General features: G+C 36.3%; 1 protein-coding gene across 1 annotated transcript; it reads right to left on the bottom strand.

Moving 5' to 3' along the window:
• Positions 1–3,676: 3,676 nt before the first annotated feature.
• On the bottom strand, positions 3,677–7,603 carry LOC114393158 (F-box/kelch-repeat protein At3g23880-like). The gene is made up of 2 exons (XM_028354422.1): positions 6,390–7,603; positions 3,677–5,789 (listed from the first exon to the last, which is right to left on the bottom strand). Exons 1-2 carry the CDS (start codon positions 7,444–7,446, stop codon positions 5,785–5,787), a joined length of 1,062 nt encoding a protein of 353 aa, XP_028210223.1. The 5' UTR covers positions 7,447–7,603; the 3' UTR covers positions 3,677–5,784.
• Between the last annotated feature and the right edge of the window lie 10,306 nt (positions 7,604–17,909).

Genomic DNA, 17,909 nt, shown 5'->3' with positions numbered 1-17,909 from the left:
AACTTCTGATAATCTCTCGTTATCTCTCCCATGCTTCAAGTAAACTTTCTTGCTCTCTGCAAAAATTCTCAATGTCCCTGATGTACTAGCCCGTCTTCATGGGAGAGACATACCTCTTTAAGAATGCACTTGTGCACTAGTCCAATGTAGTGATATTGTTCTCAGGTAGTGAGCATAGCCAGTCCCATGCCTTCCCATTGAGTGAGAAAGGGAAAGCATAGTGTCTAATGTACTCTATTGTTACATGGTTTGGTCTCATTGTGTTGGTAAACTTGATGAACTTCCTCAAGTGCTGCATTGGATCTTCATCGGTAGCGCCACTGAATAGGTTGTTCTCCAACATTTGTAGGAATTCATGCTTGAAGCCAAATGTGACTCCCTCAAGTAACTTGAGCAGTAAGATGGTATTGGTGTCTCCCAAGGTAGGTAGGGGTAAGGTTGTCCATGTTTTAAATATTAAACTAATAGTAGATATGATTAAAATGAAGGTTTAAATATTTTTATGATTTTTGGTTTTTATAAGAAAGCATATAAACAAATATATGAAAAGGTTTTGAGTTATCATAAAAGTGACTAGGGATTATTCCTCACTAGTACCAATCTTTCCCCAATCCTAATCTTAATGAAATTCCTTCCCTAGTTAATTACCGATTTCCAAAATTAACTAAAGTCTATGATCAAGGTTAAAAGATGTTCTTTGCCTTAAATCAATATGCCAATGATCATGGATCTATCAATTTAAATCAAATGATAAAATTAATTCTAGGGATGATTAATTAATGATTAACTAATCTATCAGAGATTACCAAAAAATTTGATCATGCAATTTGATGCAAAACATTATCTACCTAGATATACCCATTACATATAGATGATCACTACTATGCAATATTAGAATGGTCGATTCTGAATAAACATATAAAATAAGGAAGATAATTAATTAACATAAAACAATGAAAAATTCCATTAAGAACAAGAAGAGGAATACATTTGGACAATTATATCATAACCCTCGAACTAGGGGTATTAGTGACTCATGATAAGAATAACACTAGCAATCCTAGATAAAACAAACATAGACATATCGATAGGCAGAAACAATGATCACGAATTGTTCTAACAGTGCGGTCCACATTCTTTAACTCTCAAAAGCCCTTAAGGTCTCTCAAATTCGTAAGAAGATAAGAATAAAATTCAGAATAAACTCAATGAATTTTACAAAGCTTAGAGACCTATATATGGCTTCCTAAAGATATCTACATGAAAAGGCGCACCATGGTCGTGGTCGAAAGTGACGTTGAAGCCTTAGGTTATTATGGATTGACCATGACCTTCTTGGTTGACCACAACCCTTATGAGTTGACCTCGACCCTCATGAATTGACCAGACCTTCATCAATTGATCTCTCTTGGTTGACCATGATCCTCATGAGTTGATCACGACCCGCATGAATTGACCTTGGCCCTTATGAGTTGACCATGACCCTCATGAATTGACTAAAACCCTCATGATTTGACCATGGCCATTGTTGAATCTTGACGTTGTTCTATAGGGTTGTTATCACTTTATTGTAGTCGTGTTGATTACCATAGTTGTGGTCAATGTACCATGGTCGTGATCTAGTCCAGAGTCTTCGAATCTTCATAAATTTGTGCAATTTCCTACTCTTTCACTCAATTGAGCGGTTGTACTTTTACAACACAAAACTAGTGTCCAAACGTGAATCCTGCCAATAAAATACATGCAGAATGGTACAAAAGCCCACACAGAATATCACTCAAAAAGTAGTTTATCACCACGCTTAAGCAGGAATGATCCTCGCTTAAGCGAGACTCGCTAGACTTCCTCGTGCTCTCTTCGGATTTCACGTTAAGCATGACTAGTCTCTCATGGATCTCATGCTTAAGCGTGGCTGCGATTTTGCAGACTTGTGAACCTTTGCGAATATGCTCCCATGGCCTCCCAACCTCTTCCAAACATGTGGGATCAAGCCTACAACACATCTACACATAACCCAACTCTCAATCATGTTGAAACACTCCCAAATCAAGCTTAATCTCATTCTAAACATCAAATCCCTAACTTTGGGCTCAAAAGGGAAAAAATGGAAGAAAGGGGATTTCAAGCACAAACAAGAAAACAAAGGAGCTAAAGAAGAGACAATCCTACTCTAATCGGTAGCATTACTTCGAGTGTCAATGTTTTGCTTCTAAATATTTAATACAAATGCATTCTTAGAACTCAAACTCGAGACCTCAATTATATCAAAACAACCTCCTGGCACCTTGAAAACCAACACCATAGCAACAAATGAAGCCAGGCAGAGGCTGCTTCATCTCAACATGCATGATTCCATATGAAGACTTAGCCACAAAATAAATATTTTCAGCTTTGATTTTCAGTTTTAATTTTTGAAATTGTTGTAAACCAAACCCAATAAAAATAAAGATTATAAAAATAATAAACCTAAGTAGTTAGAGCGGGACGACGACATCAACAATAATAAATATCATGCTAACAATTTATATTTAGTTCTTATTAAACAATAATATAATGCTAACTTTTAAAATTAATGAAGATCATTGATATGGTTTGTTAGCTTGAATTATTGGTCCCTGATGATCATGATATAAAGTCTCTGTATAATAAGGCATCTTATAAAGCTGTGATAAACTAATCTACTGTAACACCTTGCAAGCAGCTAATCGATTGCAATAGGGACTGGATATTCAATTGGATAGTAACCGTATTTTAATTAGGCCTATTGAACAAGACTGGTGGCAGAGCCAACAAATAAATGAGTTTTATTTTATTTTTAAAATAAAGAAGCAAAGAATGTATATTAAAGATGGGAGGACGAGGACCAAACCAAATACAGTGATCTAGATATTGGTACCCCAAAATCCATGAACTTAGCTGTCACATTGACATTTACTACATTTCACAGTTACATTGACATCTGCTACATTTCAAACTAGAAAACCAAAAGGACTAGACAACTCAAATAATCTAACTACCAGAAGAGAATCCATAAGACCACAGCACAAGGCCACACCTTAAGGATGTATAACAAACTTATTAGACCATGTGTACAGTAATTAACCAATCCTGCCACAGCATCACTCTGGCATACGTATCAGAAGTCTATATGATTGTGCAACAGTGAAAACTTCGATACTTTCAGTGCCACCAATGTAGAAACAGAATTGGTCTATAAAAAAATTAATGAGTTTTACTTCATAGACATCAGAAGTCTTCTAGCAAATCACTACGTGATCTAAATTTAGAATTAGGGAAGCGCATGATTCATTCTAAACTACTGAGACTCAATTGCATTATGCATTGCAGTTTTTCTATATACACATTCAAAGAACCAAAAAAACATCTTTTAGATACAAATCAACAATCCTCACGAGTTTTGCACAGGTAAAAAAGAATAATCCCCTTTCATTATTTTTTCCACTTCAACTCAACAAAGCAAACACTAAAAAATCAAATGTGAGGGGGAGAAGAAGGTATTCAGGTACAGTGCAGAAGTAGATGAAGAATGACAGGTTCAAGCAAGGAATCGCCACATAGTAAATTAAACAAGCAAGAAAAGGAGCTCTGCCCTTGAGCAGGAGAGGGATGGTGAAGGAGCACAAGGCAATGGGCGATTAGTGTATGAAAACTAAAATAGGAATCAAAAAACCTATTTTTATTTTTCAGATGAAAACTATTTTAAAATTAAGTAAAAAGCCAATTCAACCCCATTTTGTCTGAGCACATTTTGTTTTCAAAACTAAAAACCTTGAAACCACCAGGAATCGGGCCTTGGTTAAGAATATACTTTTTCTCCTCTTTTCCTTTAATTTGAGTGTAAGTAGTCCTTTGCTGGTGGGTTCTTGTAAGGTGCATCCCTCTAGGTTTTTGTTTTTCTATAAGCCAAAAAGTCAAAGTATCTTAACTGGGGTACATGGGGTACCCATCCCTATTACAAAAAAGTTCATTCCTGCAATCATAACACTATTCTACAGGATTATAACATCAAGTCCTATACTAATTACATAACATTAGCATCCCGGTTCCTCTAACTACAATTCATTCCTCTAATAGTCTTCTCATCTGCTGCTCCCTTCAATTGACACTGCCTGAGTTAATCCACTCACCAAATAGATAATACCTCCTAGAGAATAAGCTGCTGAATCACTTGAGCTTTTATTCTGATATTACCAACCAGTTACAGCATATATGGTTCAATTCTATGGAGCTATTCCTGTTCATCAATACTGGCCCTGCTGTCAAATATCAGAATTACCAATATCTGCTTTGTGTCGTGATATGAAACCAAAATTGTATCTGCATCCATATAGAGCCTTCATATGACATGAGTCTGTGCCCGGGAGGAAACACACATCCCTGCATATCTCATTATTGCACATTTTTTAAGCAGAACATTGGTTCAAAAGACCATTCATAGTAAGAACAATAAAATGCATCCATCTTTGTCTTATTCCATGACCATGATCGGAGTTTGATTAAATCCATCACCTGTTGAAGATTTCCCTCCTCTTATTTGAAAATAATATTAGAAGTAGCCATGTAGACCAAATTACTGCTAACCACACTACCCACCAAGCTTTCTTCCTTGCAATAAAACCACTATGATGCCAGAAATGACTTTTAGGATCTTTAGGTAGCACCACTTTTACTCCTATCCATGAGTAACATTCCTTCCAAACCTGGTATGAAAACTTGCAAGAGAACATCAGATGTTCAGCAAATTCCTCAGCTTGTTGGCAAAACAGACAGTTTAATCCATCAACCTTCCCCATTTTCCTCTTCCTAAGATTCTTTTTTGTCTGAATCCTGTCCAAGAGAAATCTCCAGGAAAAAGCTACTTTAGATGATGCATAGCCTATCCTGTGAGCCGCCACCACCGTAACACTGTTACTCCTCCTCCTCACTTCATTCCAAAATCCAATTCCCAACAAGAGTACAAACAACAAACATCTAGACTGTGACAATGAATACAACGCCAAAAAGGGCAACCTATGCAACAGTGTTTCATCTTGCACATCCTACCTCACCTTCCTTTTACCCTTTTCCAGGTTTTCTTTTTGCTCAGCAAAAAAGGGATAATACATCATAACAGTACCTCCAGAGGTACCGAACAAACAAATAGGATCCATCTTACAAAGTGTTGATACATACACAGGTCCAGAGAAGCCAACTAAAAGGTTCGTAACAAATTAAAGCCCAAAGTAGCCATAATGTGTAAATAACCTATAGAAGGGACCCTGCATGTACCAACTCACATGATACAGCTTTTTAAATGACATTCTACTCACACACAACAGGGAATATCAAAACTGAACGCATGATATAAGGCACCTCAAAATGCAAACCTCTCTAGATTCCATGTGCATGAATGTAAGCTTCACATACCAACACCTAGCACCTATGAATCCATTCACTTTATTCCCAAGGATCCCCAATACCAAAACCTGAAAGTGCAAAGAACCTACTGATATAGATCGAGCCTTACAGTTAGTGTCTCTCACAAAAAAAACCTGCAAGCAAAATGCAGTTTTAAAAGACCACTGCACAAAGGAGGCATTGAAGTCAGAGTGCAGAGAGTTTAGCCATGACCAACTGACAAATTTAATGTCCTCCACTAATTTCTTTTTGTCCACTGATTCTTGTCGGAAAATAGCATCATTTCGCAATTTCCACACACAGAAAATTACTGCACTCCAGATGACCAGCCAAATAGCACATTCACCTCTAGAATTGCTGAGGCCTTTATTCTGCCAGAAATGAGCATCTAAGGAATTAGGCATAACAAGGTGTAAATCTTCACTTTTCCACATATAACATTCCAACCAGATTTGATACACCAAATTGCATGAGATGAAGAGATGTTGAGCTGATTCAATAAAACTGAACAAAGGGGCATGACAAATCACTATTTTGTGATGTAATTTGCTCTACGAATTGAATCTCTAGATGTATTTAGACACACTTAGGGGTTTCAATAAATTATATCTGTTGCCAATGTAGCGCACAGAACTGCAACTGGTTAGTTTTTGGGTTTAGATTTTGTGATGAATAAATCAATTTAACAACTAAATAAAACTGTTGAGAGGAAGATGAAAAATGAAATGATAGACAATTCTATAAAACCATATTCTTACTAAATTAAAGAACATTTCCAAGGTCATGAAGAATAAGAAACACAACAAGCTGCCAACAATAAGCAATAGGAATGAGATTTTAATGTCATGATGGCGAAACCAAACTTTCCAGATAACTCCAAAGGTCACCCCAAATCCTAAGAAAATCCAACCTACCATCATTTGAATTATACACAACTATGTTGGAAGCTGTAGTTTTGAACAGAGCAATACCATTTCCTGAAATGCACAAGGGTTCAAGTGCTGGAAACCCTCTACAAGTGCAGAGCTCATCATGAGGGATCAATTTCCAGGGCCAACTATCTTCTTGAACAAAACGAGGAATGACCATCAATTTAGTCCACGAATCTTGAACCCCATACTCTTTCATCAGCCACACAGCCCAATGAGCTTTCCTAGAGTCAAAGAAACAAACACAAAGACAGTTACGAACCGCATTTATCACAGGCTTGCAAACATTGTCCCTGTCTCCATAAGGCAGCACCACTTGACCACTAGTCTCCGTCGCAAAATCAAATGAACAAATCACCCATTTCTCATCACTTACACCCATCTTAGGCGCTATCCAATTAAGAGTGCCACTAACAAACTTCCCTAGCCGCTCGGTCGGGTGCGGATCCAATGGCAAATTCTGAATCACCTTACAGGAAGAATCCGCACCAAATGTATATATTTTGGTCACTGTCTCACCGAGAACTCTCATGGCTAATAGCAACTTGTACTTATCATTTACTGCATCATAGCCAAAACCATGGAAAGTACTAAAACCCTCGCCAGGTGATAAGCCGGTGGGCAATCTTTTTGATGTGAATCTGATTGAAGGGTTCCACAACGCTACGTAACACCGAGGAATATGATACAGACACAGTAAGCCATTGCAGGAACCCAGAATGAGGTACGAGTCATTCAAGCTGCTGGAACACAGGGGCTTAGCAGGAGTGGGTGGGTTTTGGAGGAGCAAGTGCATAGGAAATGATACGATTTTGGGGTCACAAACGGTGAAAGAGAGTAACCGTTGGTGGGTCATGTTGGGATCGGCGGTGGAAGCGCAAAGGTGGTCCTTCGCGAATAGGGGATCGGAGATGAGGGAATTCCATGACTTGCAGACACACTTGAATTGCAGAAGGGATCTCACCGGAACCCTGTGGAGGATATTCGAGATCAGTTCCTCAAGTAAAACCGGCGATGCATGACACCGAGGGGATTCCGATTCACCGCCTGCTGTTGGAGAAAGAAGAATCTTGGGCATCTTCGTGGTGATTTCCAGCATCTTCGGTTTATTACAAAACGAATGATCCACTTTTATGGTTAGAAAAGGTTAAACTGGTAAAGAGCGGAAAATATCTTGTCCATTTAGGAGAAGTTTGAGTATAAGAAAGAAAGAGTAGTTTAGTTATTTTGGATAAGTCTTGAGTAAGTTGTCATGGTTTTTAACTTCTTTTACTAAGAAAGTTTGTCAATAAAATGCATGCACACACATGAAGATCACAAGGACTTGTATGTAAGGTGGCTTGACTCAAAGGAATTTGGTTTTCTAAGGATTGAAAGATCATGAGATAGAGAGAGAAATCAATGTATTACAAGATCACACAATCTCTTTTATTCTCACATCATGAGATATCCATAGACTTATCAATTTTCAATCAATTTGGATTCATGCCACTATTTTTACAATATGAATCACAACTTTATTTCCTCCTACTTCCTTAATCTTCTTTTTCCTTTTTTTATTGGAAGGACGGAAAATTATAGAGATTTAACAATTACAATTGTAACCTCAATTAAATTTACATGAAAGTGACCTGTAATTATACCCAAATTGATCCTCACAAGTATTCCCCTAGACTTACTTTCAACCTAACATACAATTGCTCCCCAATCCTATGATAAGAAAAGAATATTGTTCTTCTTTTAAGCTTATTGGGTTATCAAGAAAGAATAAATTAAATTACAGGCTCGATGGGGTGTGTACAAGGGATACAATTCATGGGTTAGCTTTTTGGCTCTAAGGTTCACAATTATCAATCAACAAAAATTGCCTTATCATGTCTCAAAATGACACAACAATAATAGAGAATCAATCAAAGCCAATTGTGCCTCAAAGGGTGATACTTCTCATTCATATTTGCAACAAACAATTCAAATTGTTTTTCAAGCATTCTCAAATTTTCATCAAAGTCATGCAAGATTGCAGCAATGTAGCACAAGTTGATGGGCTCCCTAAGGTTGAGGAGGGAAGGGCGGTTGGCAGTTACACCTTGATGGGCACAAAGGGTTGTGATTAGAGCTAGAAAACTAAGGTTTTGGTGGGTTTGATGGAGACTTTTCCAGGACAAACTTGTACATTTCCCTTGAGATCACCCGTCCAATGTTCACTCATATATTGCTCACTATGCAATAATCAATATAGGAAGCTCAGAGGTGTGTGTGGTGAGAGTAATGTTGGAAAAGAGGAAGTTGACCCAAATTTGAGCAAGAGTCTTCAAAGATGAATGCTTAAACCAAAGCGCTTTGTCGATGTTGTTAAAACCACTCCTCCTAGCACACACATAAGGAAGTAGCCACAGTCTTGGCTGACTGACTTTTTAAAGGTGTTTTCCAAATATTTGTTGATGCTGAAAACATCATATCTCACTGGGACACCATGAACCCATGATCTTCTTGTAGGATCACTGGCTCTCCTTGGGTAAGATTTTGCGTATAACTTATGTACCACCTCCTCATTGATTTTGAGAGGAAAATCAATAAGCTTGGACAACTTCCTCTTGAAAGTTTCATCCTGGAAATCTTAGTATTCCCTAATCAATAGTCTTACTTCCCTCTCCTTGATGATGCCTCAACTAACATTGTTCTTGGACCTCTCTTGGTTGGGAGAGCCAAGAATCTACCCTTCTCGAAACCATTGGAAGGATACTTGGTGGCATTTTTGGTGGTTTTATGTGTTTGTGTTTATGACTGAGGGGATGGTTGATGTGTTGGTTATGGTGGTGGTGGAGGATTCTCCTGAATTTCATCATCTTCACGAGTGGTAGAAGGGGCTTTAGAAGTAGCACCTCTTTTTGTTACTCTAAGTTTTTTTTGTTTTTGCTTGCGGGTGCCATGTTGAAAATCAAAAAACACCATTGCATTTAAAAAATTTGACAAAAACCAAATATACGAAAATAAATAAGATTGAAACTAAAAAGAGAAAAATCAAACAACCACGAGAAGTAAAATAAGCATAACAATAGAAAACGACACTAGGGACCAAGACTACTAACACTTGCTATGATAGAGCTTATGCACTTGCAGCTGTAGCAGTTTTCGCATAGCCAGGAACTTTGGCTTGGTTAAAAACTATGACAAGTGCAATTTTAGTATTTATTAAAGATTGCTTCTAGCACATGTTGATTGTTACATAGACATTAACACACAACGATCCCAGTTCCAAAACTCATAAAACAGTTAAAAGAAAAGGAAAAGATAAAGGTTTTCCTTTTTAGAGAAACAAAACAACTTGCATTAACCCTATGTGCTTCTCGCACCCAAAACAGAAAAACATTAAACAATAGTGTCAGACCCTAATTTCATTTGGGTATGATGTTTTTATCATCCACTTGTGATGTTTTGATCATTACTAACTAAATTATGATGTTTGACATCGGTTGCAATGCAAGATCAAGGGATCACTCAAATTTGATGTTTGATTGTCAGATCTGGGAACAAAAACCACAAGGAAAGGGGGCAAAATGGTCATTTTCTTGAAATTTCTAGACCCTAGCTCGCCTAGGCTAGCATCTAGCATGCCTGGGCCATGAAATACCTTCAGCCTTAAGCAGCTAGCTCGCCTGGGAGAGCTGATTCCTTCCGTTGTAAGAAACCAGCTCGCCTGGGCTAGCTTCCCCTGCACCAAATGGCCTTTTCCTATAAATAGCCATGCAGGGGAAGGGTTTCAAGGGCTGGATTCTCTGAGGAATAGAAGGAAAAACGTAGGAAGAGGAAGAAAAGAAGAAAAAAACAAAGTCGAGGCATTGCCCTGTGCAATAGTCGGTTAGTTTTTTTCTTAAGATTTCGATGTAATCTATGTACCCTTATTTGGTCCTTTGTGAGATTATGTGTGCATTTATCTTCTTCACTTATCGTTGGTAATTTCATATTATCCGTAAGGCTTGGTTCTAATTGGTCACTAGTGCCATGAAATTGGTTTTTTTAGTATGACTGGAAAGAAATAAACAAAACCAAAAATGAAAAAAAAAACAATTCACAAATCAAGCTTCTTTTCGTCTAATATCTCTTAAGATTGTTTCAAGGTCCAATGCCTTAACGATTTTTTGGTTTGCATTTAAAATAAATCTTTTAAAAAAGAAACATGGGTATTCTTATTTAAATAACTACGTAGGTCTAATTTCCTCATTGCACTCGGGGATATGTAGGAGCAAGGGCATCACCCTTGTCGATTAAAAAATAATAATAATAAATATATATATATAAGAGGGAAAATAAATAATTTTGAAGTCACGTTTTGCATACTCGATTAAAGGCTGTCGTCCCTTGTGATGGGCGAGTGGGGTGCTAATACCTTCCCTACATGTAAACAACTCCTGAACCCTTCTTTTCAAAGTTCACAAATCTCCTTTGGGTTTTTCTAATGTTTTCCTTAAATAAACGTTGGTGGCGACTCCCACTTGTTTTCTCCCAAGGAGGCGAACATGCTTTTATTTATCTATTTTCTTTCGCCATTTCGTCGTAAGGTAGGTTGCGACAGATGGCGACTCCATTGGGGAGTTGTTAGAGAGTTAAGCCATTTGGTCAGTGTGCAATTTTTTTGTGACTTTTTCTTTATTTATGTTCCCTTTTCTCTTTTATCCTTATGTTATGCTCACGTTCATGATTGTTTCCTTCTGCTACAGTACTTTTTGTGGTTTTTGCTTCATCCTCATTTCTTTTATCCTTTGTTTTGTTCATACTTGTATATAACCTTTGCCATGTTGTTATCTCTTGGTGTGCATCTTTGTATCTATTACACTCGTAGTTAGAAATAATTTATGCCATTGAATCCTGGGGTAAACGACATGATGTACTTGTTGTATCTACCTGGGAATTTTCTGTTTTCTTGGTCGGTAGGGTTGGTTAATTCTTAGGTTGTTCCGTGCACACATGTCACCTACACTTTTTGCACACACATTGAGATATTAGGCCCTATACCCAGGTCTATGTGAGCCATAGGAAGTGGGGGTCGATCTGTGGTAATGTTGGGTGATGTAGCTCCATGTGGAGCTTGTAGGCCTTGGATCTTCTTCATCAATGGAGTCCTTTGCTTCTTGAAGATCAATGGTAGCAGAATGGAGAAGGAAGAAAGATTATTGGAGACGCCACTTCAAGGAGAAGATGAGTCAAGAAGAATCTCACCACCATAGGAAGCCATGAATAAGAGCTTGAAGGAAGGAGAGGATGAGTGGAGGGAGAGGGAAAGAAGGAGCACAAAATTTTGTGCCTCAAATGAGGTATGAACTTTGAATTGTAATTCTCAAATGATCAAAGTTGAAAAAATGCATGCACATGGCCTCTATTTATAGCCTAAGTGTCACACAAAATTGAAGGGAAATTTGAATTTCTATTCAAATTTCACTTGAATTTGAAATTGAATTTGGGGAGCCAAAATTTCACTAATTATGATTAGTGAATTTTATCTATGGTTCAGCCAACTAATCCAAGATCAAGTCCAAGATTCTCCACTAAGTGTGCTTAGGTGTCATGAGGCATGTAAAGCATGAAAGACATGCACGAAGTGTGACTATATGATGTGACAATGGGGTGTAGCACACAAATGTTCACCTCCCCCTCTAAAATTTAATTGGAATGGACTTCTCCCAATTAAATTTATTTCCCAACAGACACGTCAAATATTCACTTAATGCACGTGAAATTACAAAACTACCCTTAATACAAAAACTATAGTCTAGGTGCCCTAAAATACAAGGGCTGAAAAATCCTACATTTCTAGGGTACCCTACCTATATTATGGATCCCCAAATACAAGACCCAAAAATAATGAAACCTTAATCTAATATGTAAAAAGATAACTGGGCTCATATTTAGCCCATGGGCTTGAAATCTACCCTAAGGCTCATAAGAATCCTAGGGCCTTCTCTTGCATCTCTAGCCTAATCTTCTTGGAGTCTTCTATCCAATGCCCTTGGAGGGTAGGATTGCATCACTGGGTCTCCGACTCGCTTGATAACAGTGAAGCCTCATCTAGAGTTTTCTTCTTTTGGTGATGCACTATCGCTGGTAGTCCCTATCACCATAGTGTTGTTACCTAAGAGGATGATATCTCTAGAGACCGATAAGGTTACATGAAACTGTCCTTGGGAGTTGTCACAAGATAATGTCATAATGGACATATCATTCATGTATTTACCATGTATTGTATTCACGCATTGCATTTTGCATAAGTCATTACATTGTCATACATATTCGTTTAGCATGTTTTTGTTCTGCCAATCGCATACCCTCTATTGTCATTAGTCGCATGTTATGTTCACTCATGCATACTCCTGCCATATAGTTGCTCATGCTTTTTTGTTCTTTTCTTCGTCGTCAAAGTCACAATGAAGCATGAAAGTCTGCACCACGTTCTTAGTTGCATGTTTTTGGTATCATGGTAATGACTATAAGCAAACCATGTTGGGGTTATACATTTCTTTCTACCGATGATGATTGAAAGTCACATGAACATGGTACCCAACACATTATTAATAAGAGAGGGTGGTCTTTTGGGCATCTTGTGTCAGTTTGATAAATACGTTTGTCATGCATAGCATAAATATGCCCTGATCATTCGTCATATCTCTTCTATGATAGGGTGTTGAAGTATTGCCAATCAAAATTTCTATTCTTGCAAACATGGGGTCAGACCTAGCGCAGTCTTTTAAGAAAAGGTTCTATCATGTCAAGGTCAAAAATCTAGAAGTAGCCAGCTTGTGAAAGTTGGGGCAGCAGATGGATCAAATTCAACGTCATTCTTTTAGCAAGGTATATGGAAAGATATGGGATCTGGAAATGATAGAAGTGTCATTTGAAGCCATTTCATCTCTTGTAGATGCAATTGGCTTTGATGTTTTGATGATGCTCATGATGATGTGTTGCAATTGATGCAAATGGGCTTTTCAAGATTAAAATTCAAGACAATACTTCAAGATTACAAGGCACAACATCAAGATGATCACTAGAATATTAGGAAGGGAATTCCTAATTGAATTAGCAAAGGTTTGGCCAAGTGATTTAAAATAAAAAGTGTTTTTCAAAGGTTTTACTCTCTGGTAATCGATTACCAGAGGATGTAATCGATTACCAGTGGCCAAATACGTTTTATAACAGCTATAAAAATTTGAATTCAAAATTTTAAAAGCTGTAATCGATTACACAATTTTGGTAATCGATTACCAGCAGTTAGTAAACGTTTTAATTCAAATTTTAAAAGCTGTAATCGATTACACCATTACTGTAATCGATTACCAGACAGGAATTTCAGAAAAATAATTTCAAGAGTCACAACTTTTCAAAGGCTTTACTCATGACCACCAATGGTCTATATATATGTGACTTAAACACGAAATTGCTTAGAGATTTTCAGAACAACAAAGTGTTTATCCTCTCAAAAAGCAATTTCATTTTATCCTCTTAAGAATTCCTTGGCCAACTTGATTGCAATTCTTTAAGGAATTATTTGAGTGCTCAATCTGTAAAATCCATCTCTTTCAAGAGAGATTTGTTCCTCTTCTACTTCTCATTCTCTAAGGGATTAAGAGACTGTGAGTCTCTTGTTGTAAAGAATCTCTAAACACAAAGGAAGGGTTGTCCTTGTGTGTTTAGAACTTGTAAAAGGAATTTACAAGTTAGTGAAACTCTCAAGCGGGTTGCTTGGGGACTGGACGTAGGCACAAGGGTGTGGCCGAACCAGTATAAAACTGAGTTTGCATTTTCTCTTCCCTTAATCTTCTTTATTTATTATTGCTTTATATTCATATTCAAGTTGCTTCATTTGAATTAATATTTAAGAAGATTGTCATTAAGGGAATTCATAACTTAAGTAAAAAGTAAGATAGATTTTTAATTAGGGGAAAAGTTTGGAATATCTTAATTCAACCCCCCCCTTCTTAAGATATCTGAGGCCACTTGTCTAACAAGTGGTATCAGAGCTTCATTCTTGTACAAAGTTTAGAAGCTTCAAGAAAAAGATGGCCTCAGCAAATTCCTTATTTCCAGAAGGGAATTCTATCAATAGACCTCCAATCTTTAATGGAGAGGGTTACCACTACTGGAAAACCCGGATGCAAATTTTTATCGAGGCAATAGATTTAAATATCTGGGAAGCCATTGAAATAGGGCCTTATATACCCACCACAGTAGAAAGAGTTTCAATAGATGGTAGTTCATCAAGTGAAAGCATAACCATAGAAAAACCTAGAGATAGATGGTCTGAAGAGGATAGAAAACGAGTACAATACAACCTAAAAGCCAAAAACATAATAACATCTGCCCTAGGAATGGATGAATATTTCAGAGTTTCAAATTGCAAGAGTGCTAAGGAAATGTGGGACACTCTTCGATTAACACATGAAGGAACTACAGATGTTAAAAGATCTAGGATAAATGCACTAACTCATGAGTATGAATTATTTAGAATGAATACAAATGAAAATATTCAGAGTATGCAAAAGAGATTTACACATATAGTAAATCATCTAGCAGCCTTAGGCAAAGAATTTCAAAATGAAGATCTTATAAACAAGGTGCTAAGATGTTTAAGTAGAGAATGGCAACCCAAAGTAACGGCTATTTCTGAATCAAGAGATTTGTCTAACATGTCTCTTGCCACTTTATTTGGTAAGTTGCAGGAACACGAGATGGAACTATTGAGATTGCACCAAAATGAAGAAAATGACAAGAAAAAGAAAGGAATCGCTCTTAAAGCATCATCCTCAATTCAAGAAGAAAGTGATCAGGATAATGATGCAGATGATGATGATGATCTAAGTTTCTTTGTAAAAAGGTTCAACAAATTTCTTAAAGTAAGAGGAAATCAGAGGCGACCAAATTTTAAATCAAAGAGAAGGACAGAAAATTCACCCTCTACTCTAAAATGTTTTGAATGCAATCAACCTGGACATCTGAGGGTTGATTGTCCCATCTTCAAGAAAAAGATGGAAAAATCTGAAAAGAAAAATCATAGTGAGAAGAAACTAAAGAAAGCATACATCACATGGGATGAAAATGATTTGGAATCCTCTGATGATTCTGAAAATGAAGAGATAAATCTTTGCCTTATGGCAAAAAGTTACGAAAGTGATGAAGAGGTAACATCTTCAAACAACTTATCTATTTCTTTTGATGAATTGCAAGATGCATTTGCTGATTTGCATAAAGAATCAATTAAACTTGCAAAATTAGTTTCATCATCAAAGAAAACAATTTCAAATTTAGAAAATGAAATTTCAAAATTAAACAAAGAATTAGATCTTCTTAGAAATGAAGTTTCAATCTCTAAATCAAATGAAAAAGTTAATATCTCCACTATAAATGACAAGAAAATAACAGATTCTTGTAGTTGTTGTGATAAATATGTAAAAGAAATTAAAGAGTTAAAGAATTCACTTGCAAAATTTTCATATAGTAGAAATAATTTAGATGTTATATTAAGTAAACAAAGATATGTGTCTAATAAAAATGGACTAGGGTATAAATCTGAAAAACTACAAAAGGTTCATAAAAACTTTTCCACTTCCACACAAAAATGTAATTCTAATTCTATCACTTGTTTTTACTGTGGAAGAAGAGGACATGGCATATCAACTTGCTACTTCAAGAAAAATTACAGCAATATTAAAATGATATGGGTCCCAAAAGGATCCTCAGTTAATACTAACATGCAAGGACCCAATAAAATTTGGGTACCTAAGTCAAAAACTTGATTATGCAGGTATCTTTGAGAAAGAAGTGGTACATAGATAGCGGATGCTCAAAACATATGACTGGAGATGCATCAAATTTTACACACATATCTCCAAAGAAAAGCGGGCATGTAACATATGGTGACAACAACAAAGGTAGAATTCTTGGAGTGGGTAAAATAGGTACAAATTCTTCAAACTCCATTGAAAATGTTCTACTTGTTGAAGGCCTTAAGCATAGCCTGCTTAGCGTTAGTCAACTATGTGACAAAGGCTATCTAGTATCATTTGATTCTCAGAAATGTCTTATAGAACATAAGCATGACATTAATATAAAGCATGTAGGACATAGAGTCAATAATGTTTACATGATAGACTTAAGCATAAAACAAGAAAACAATCATTGCTTTCTTAGTAAAGATGATGATCCATGGTTATGGCATAAAAGAATTGCTCACATAAACATGGATCACTTAAATAAATTAATTTCAAAAGATTTAGTAGTTGGTTTGCCTAAATTGAAATTTGAAAAAGATAAATTATGCGATGCATGTCAAAAGGGCAAACAAACAAGAGTCTCATTCAAATCTAAAAATGTTGTTTCAACCACTCAACCATTACAGTTATTGCATATGGATCTATTTGGTCCATCTAGAACCATGAGTTTTGGAGGAAATTACTATGCTTTAGTTATAGTTGATGATTTCTCTAGATATACTTGGACATTATTTATTACACATAAAAGTGATTCATTCCATGCATTTAGGAAACTTGCTAAAGTCATACAAAACAAGAAAAATCTCAAGATTGCATCCATTAGAAGTGATCACGGGGGTGAATTTGAAAATAAAGATTTTGAATTATTTTGTGATGAACATGGTATTGAACATAATTTTTCTGCACCAAGAACTCCTCAACAAAATGGAGTTGTTGAGAGGAAAAATAGGTCATTGGAAGAAATTGCAAGAACTTTATTAAATGATACTTCTCTTCCAAAGTATTTTTGGGCTGAAGCTGTCAATACTGCATGTTACATCATGAATAGAGCCTTGATAAGACCTATTTTAAAGAAAACCCCATATGAGTTATTTAACGGTAGAAAACCTAATATTTCTCATCTACATGTTTTTGGGTGCAAGTGCTTTGTACTTAATAATGGTAAAGATAATCTAGGAAAATTCGATGCAAAATCTGATGAAGGCATTTTTCTTGGATATTCTTTACAAAGCAAAGCATATAGAATATATAATAAGAGAACTATGAATATAGAGGAATCCATTCATGTTACCTTTGATGAATCTAATGCTATATTGTCAACAAAGAATATGCTAGATGACATTGCAGATTCTTTAGAACATATGAACATTCATGAACAAGATTCCAAAGGAAATGACAAAGGAAACAATGAAGATCCTCCAGAAGAAGGCAAATCCAATGATGTACTCCCAAGAGAATGGAAAACTTCAAGAGATCATCCCCTCGACAATATTATTGGTGATATCTCAAAAGGGGTAACAACTAGACATTCTCTTAAAGATTTATGCAATAATATGGCTTTTGTATCTATGATTGAACCTAAAAATATAAAAGAAGCCATAGTAGATGATAATTGGATCATTGCCATGCAAGAAGAACTAAACCAATTTGAAAGAAACAATGTATGGAAATTAGTAGAAAAACCTGAAAATTATCCTGTCATTGGAACAAAATGGGTTTTTAGAAATAAATTAGATGAACATGGGATAATTATTAGAAATAAAGCTAGATTAGTAGCAAAAGGGTATAATCAAGAAGAGGGGAT

The sequence above is a fragment of the Glycine soja genome, chromosome 2, assembly GCF_004193775.1.
Source record: "Glycine soja cultivar W05 chromosome 2, ASM419377v2, whole genome shotgun sequence".
In the NCBI taxonomy this organism is placed as follows: domain Eukaryota; kingdom Viridiplantae; phylum Streptophyta; class Magnoliopsida; order Fabales; family Fabaceae; genus Glycine; species Glycine soja.
Note: the sequence above shows the minus strand (reverse complement) of the source record. Positions and strands in the feature narration are given on the sequence as shown.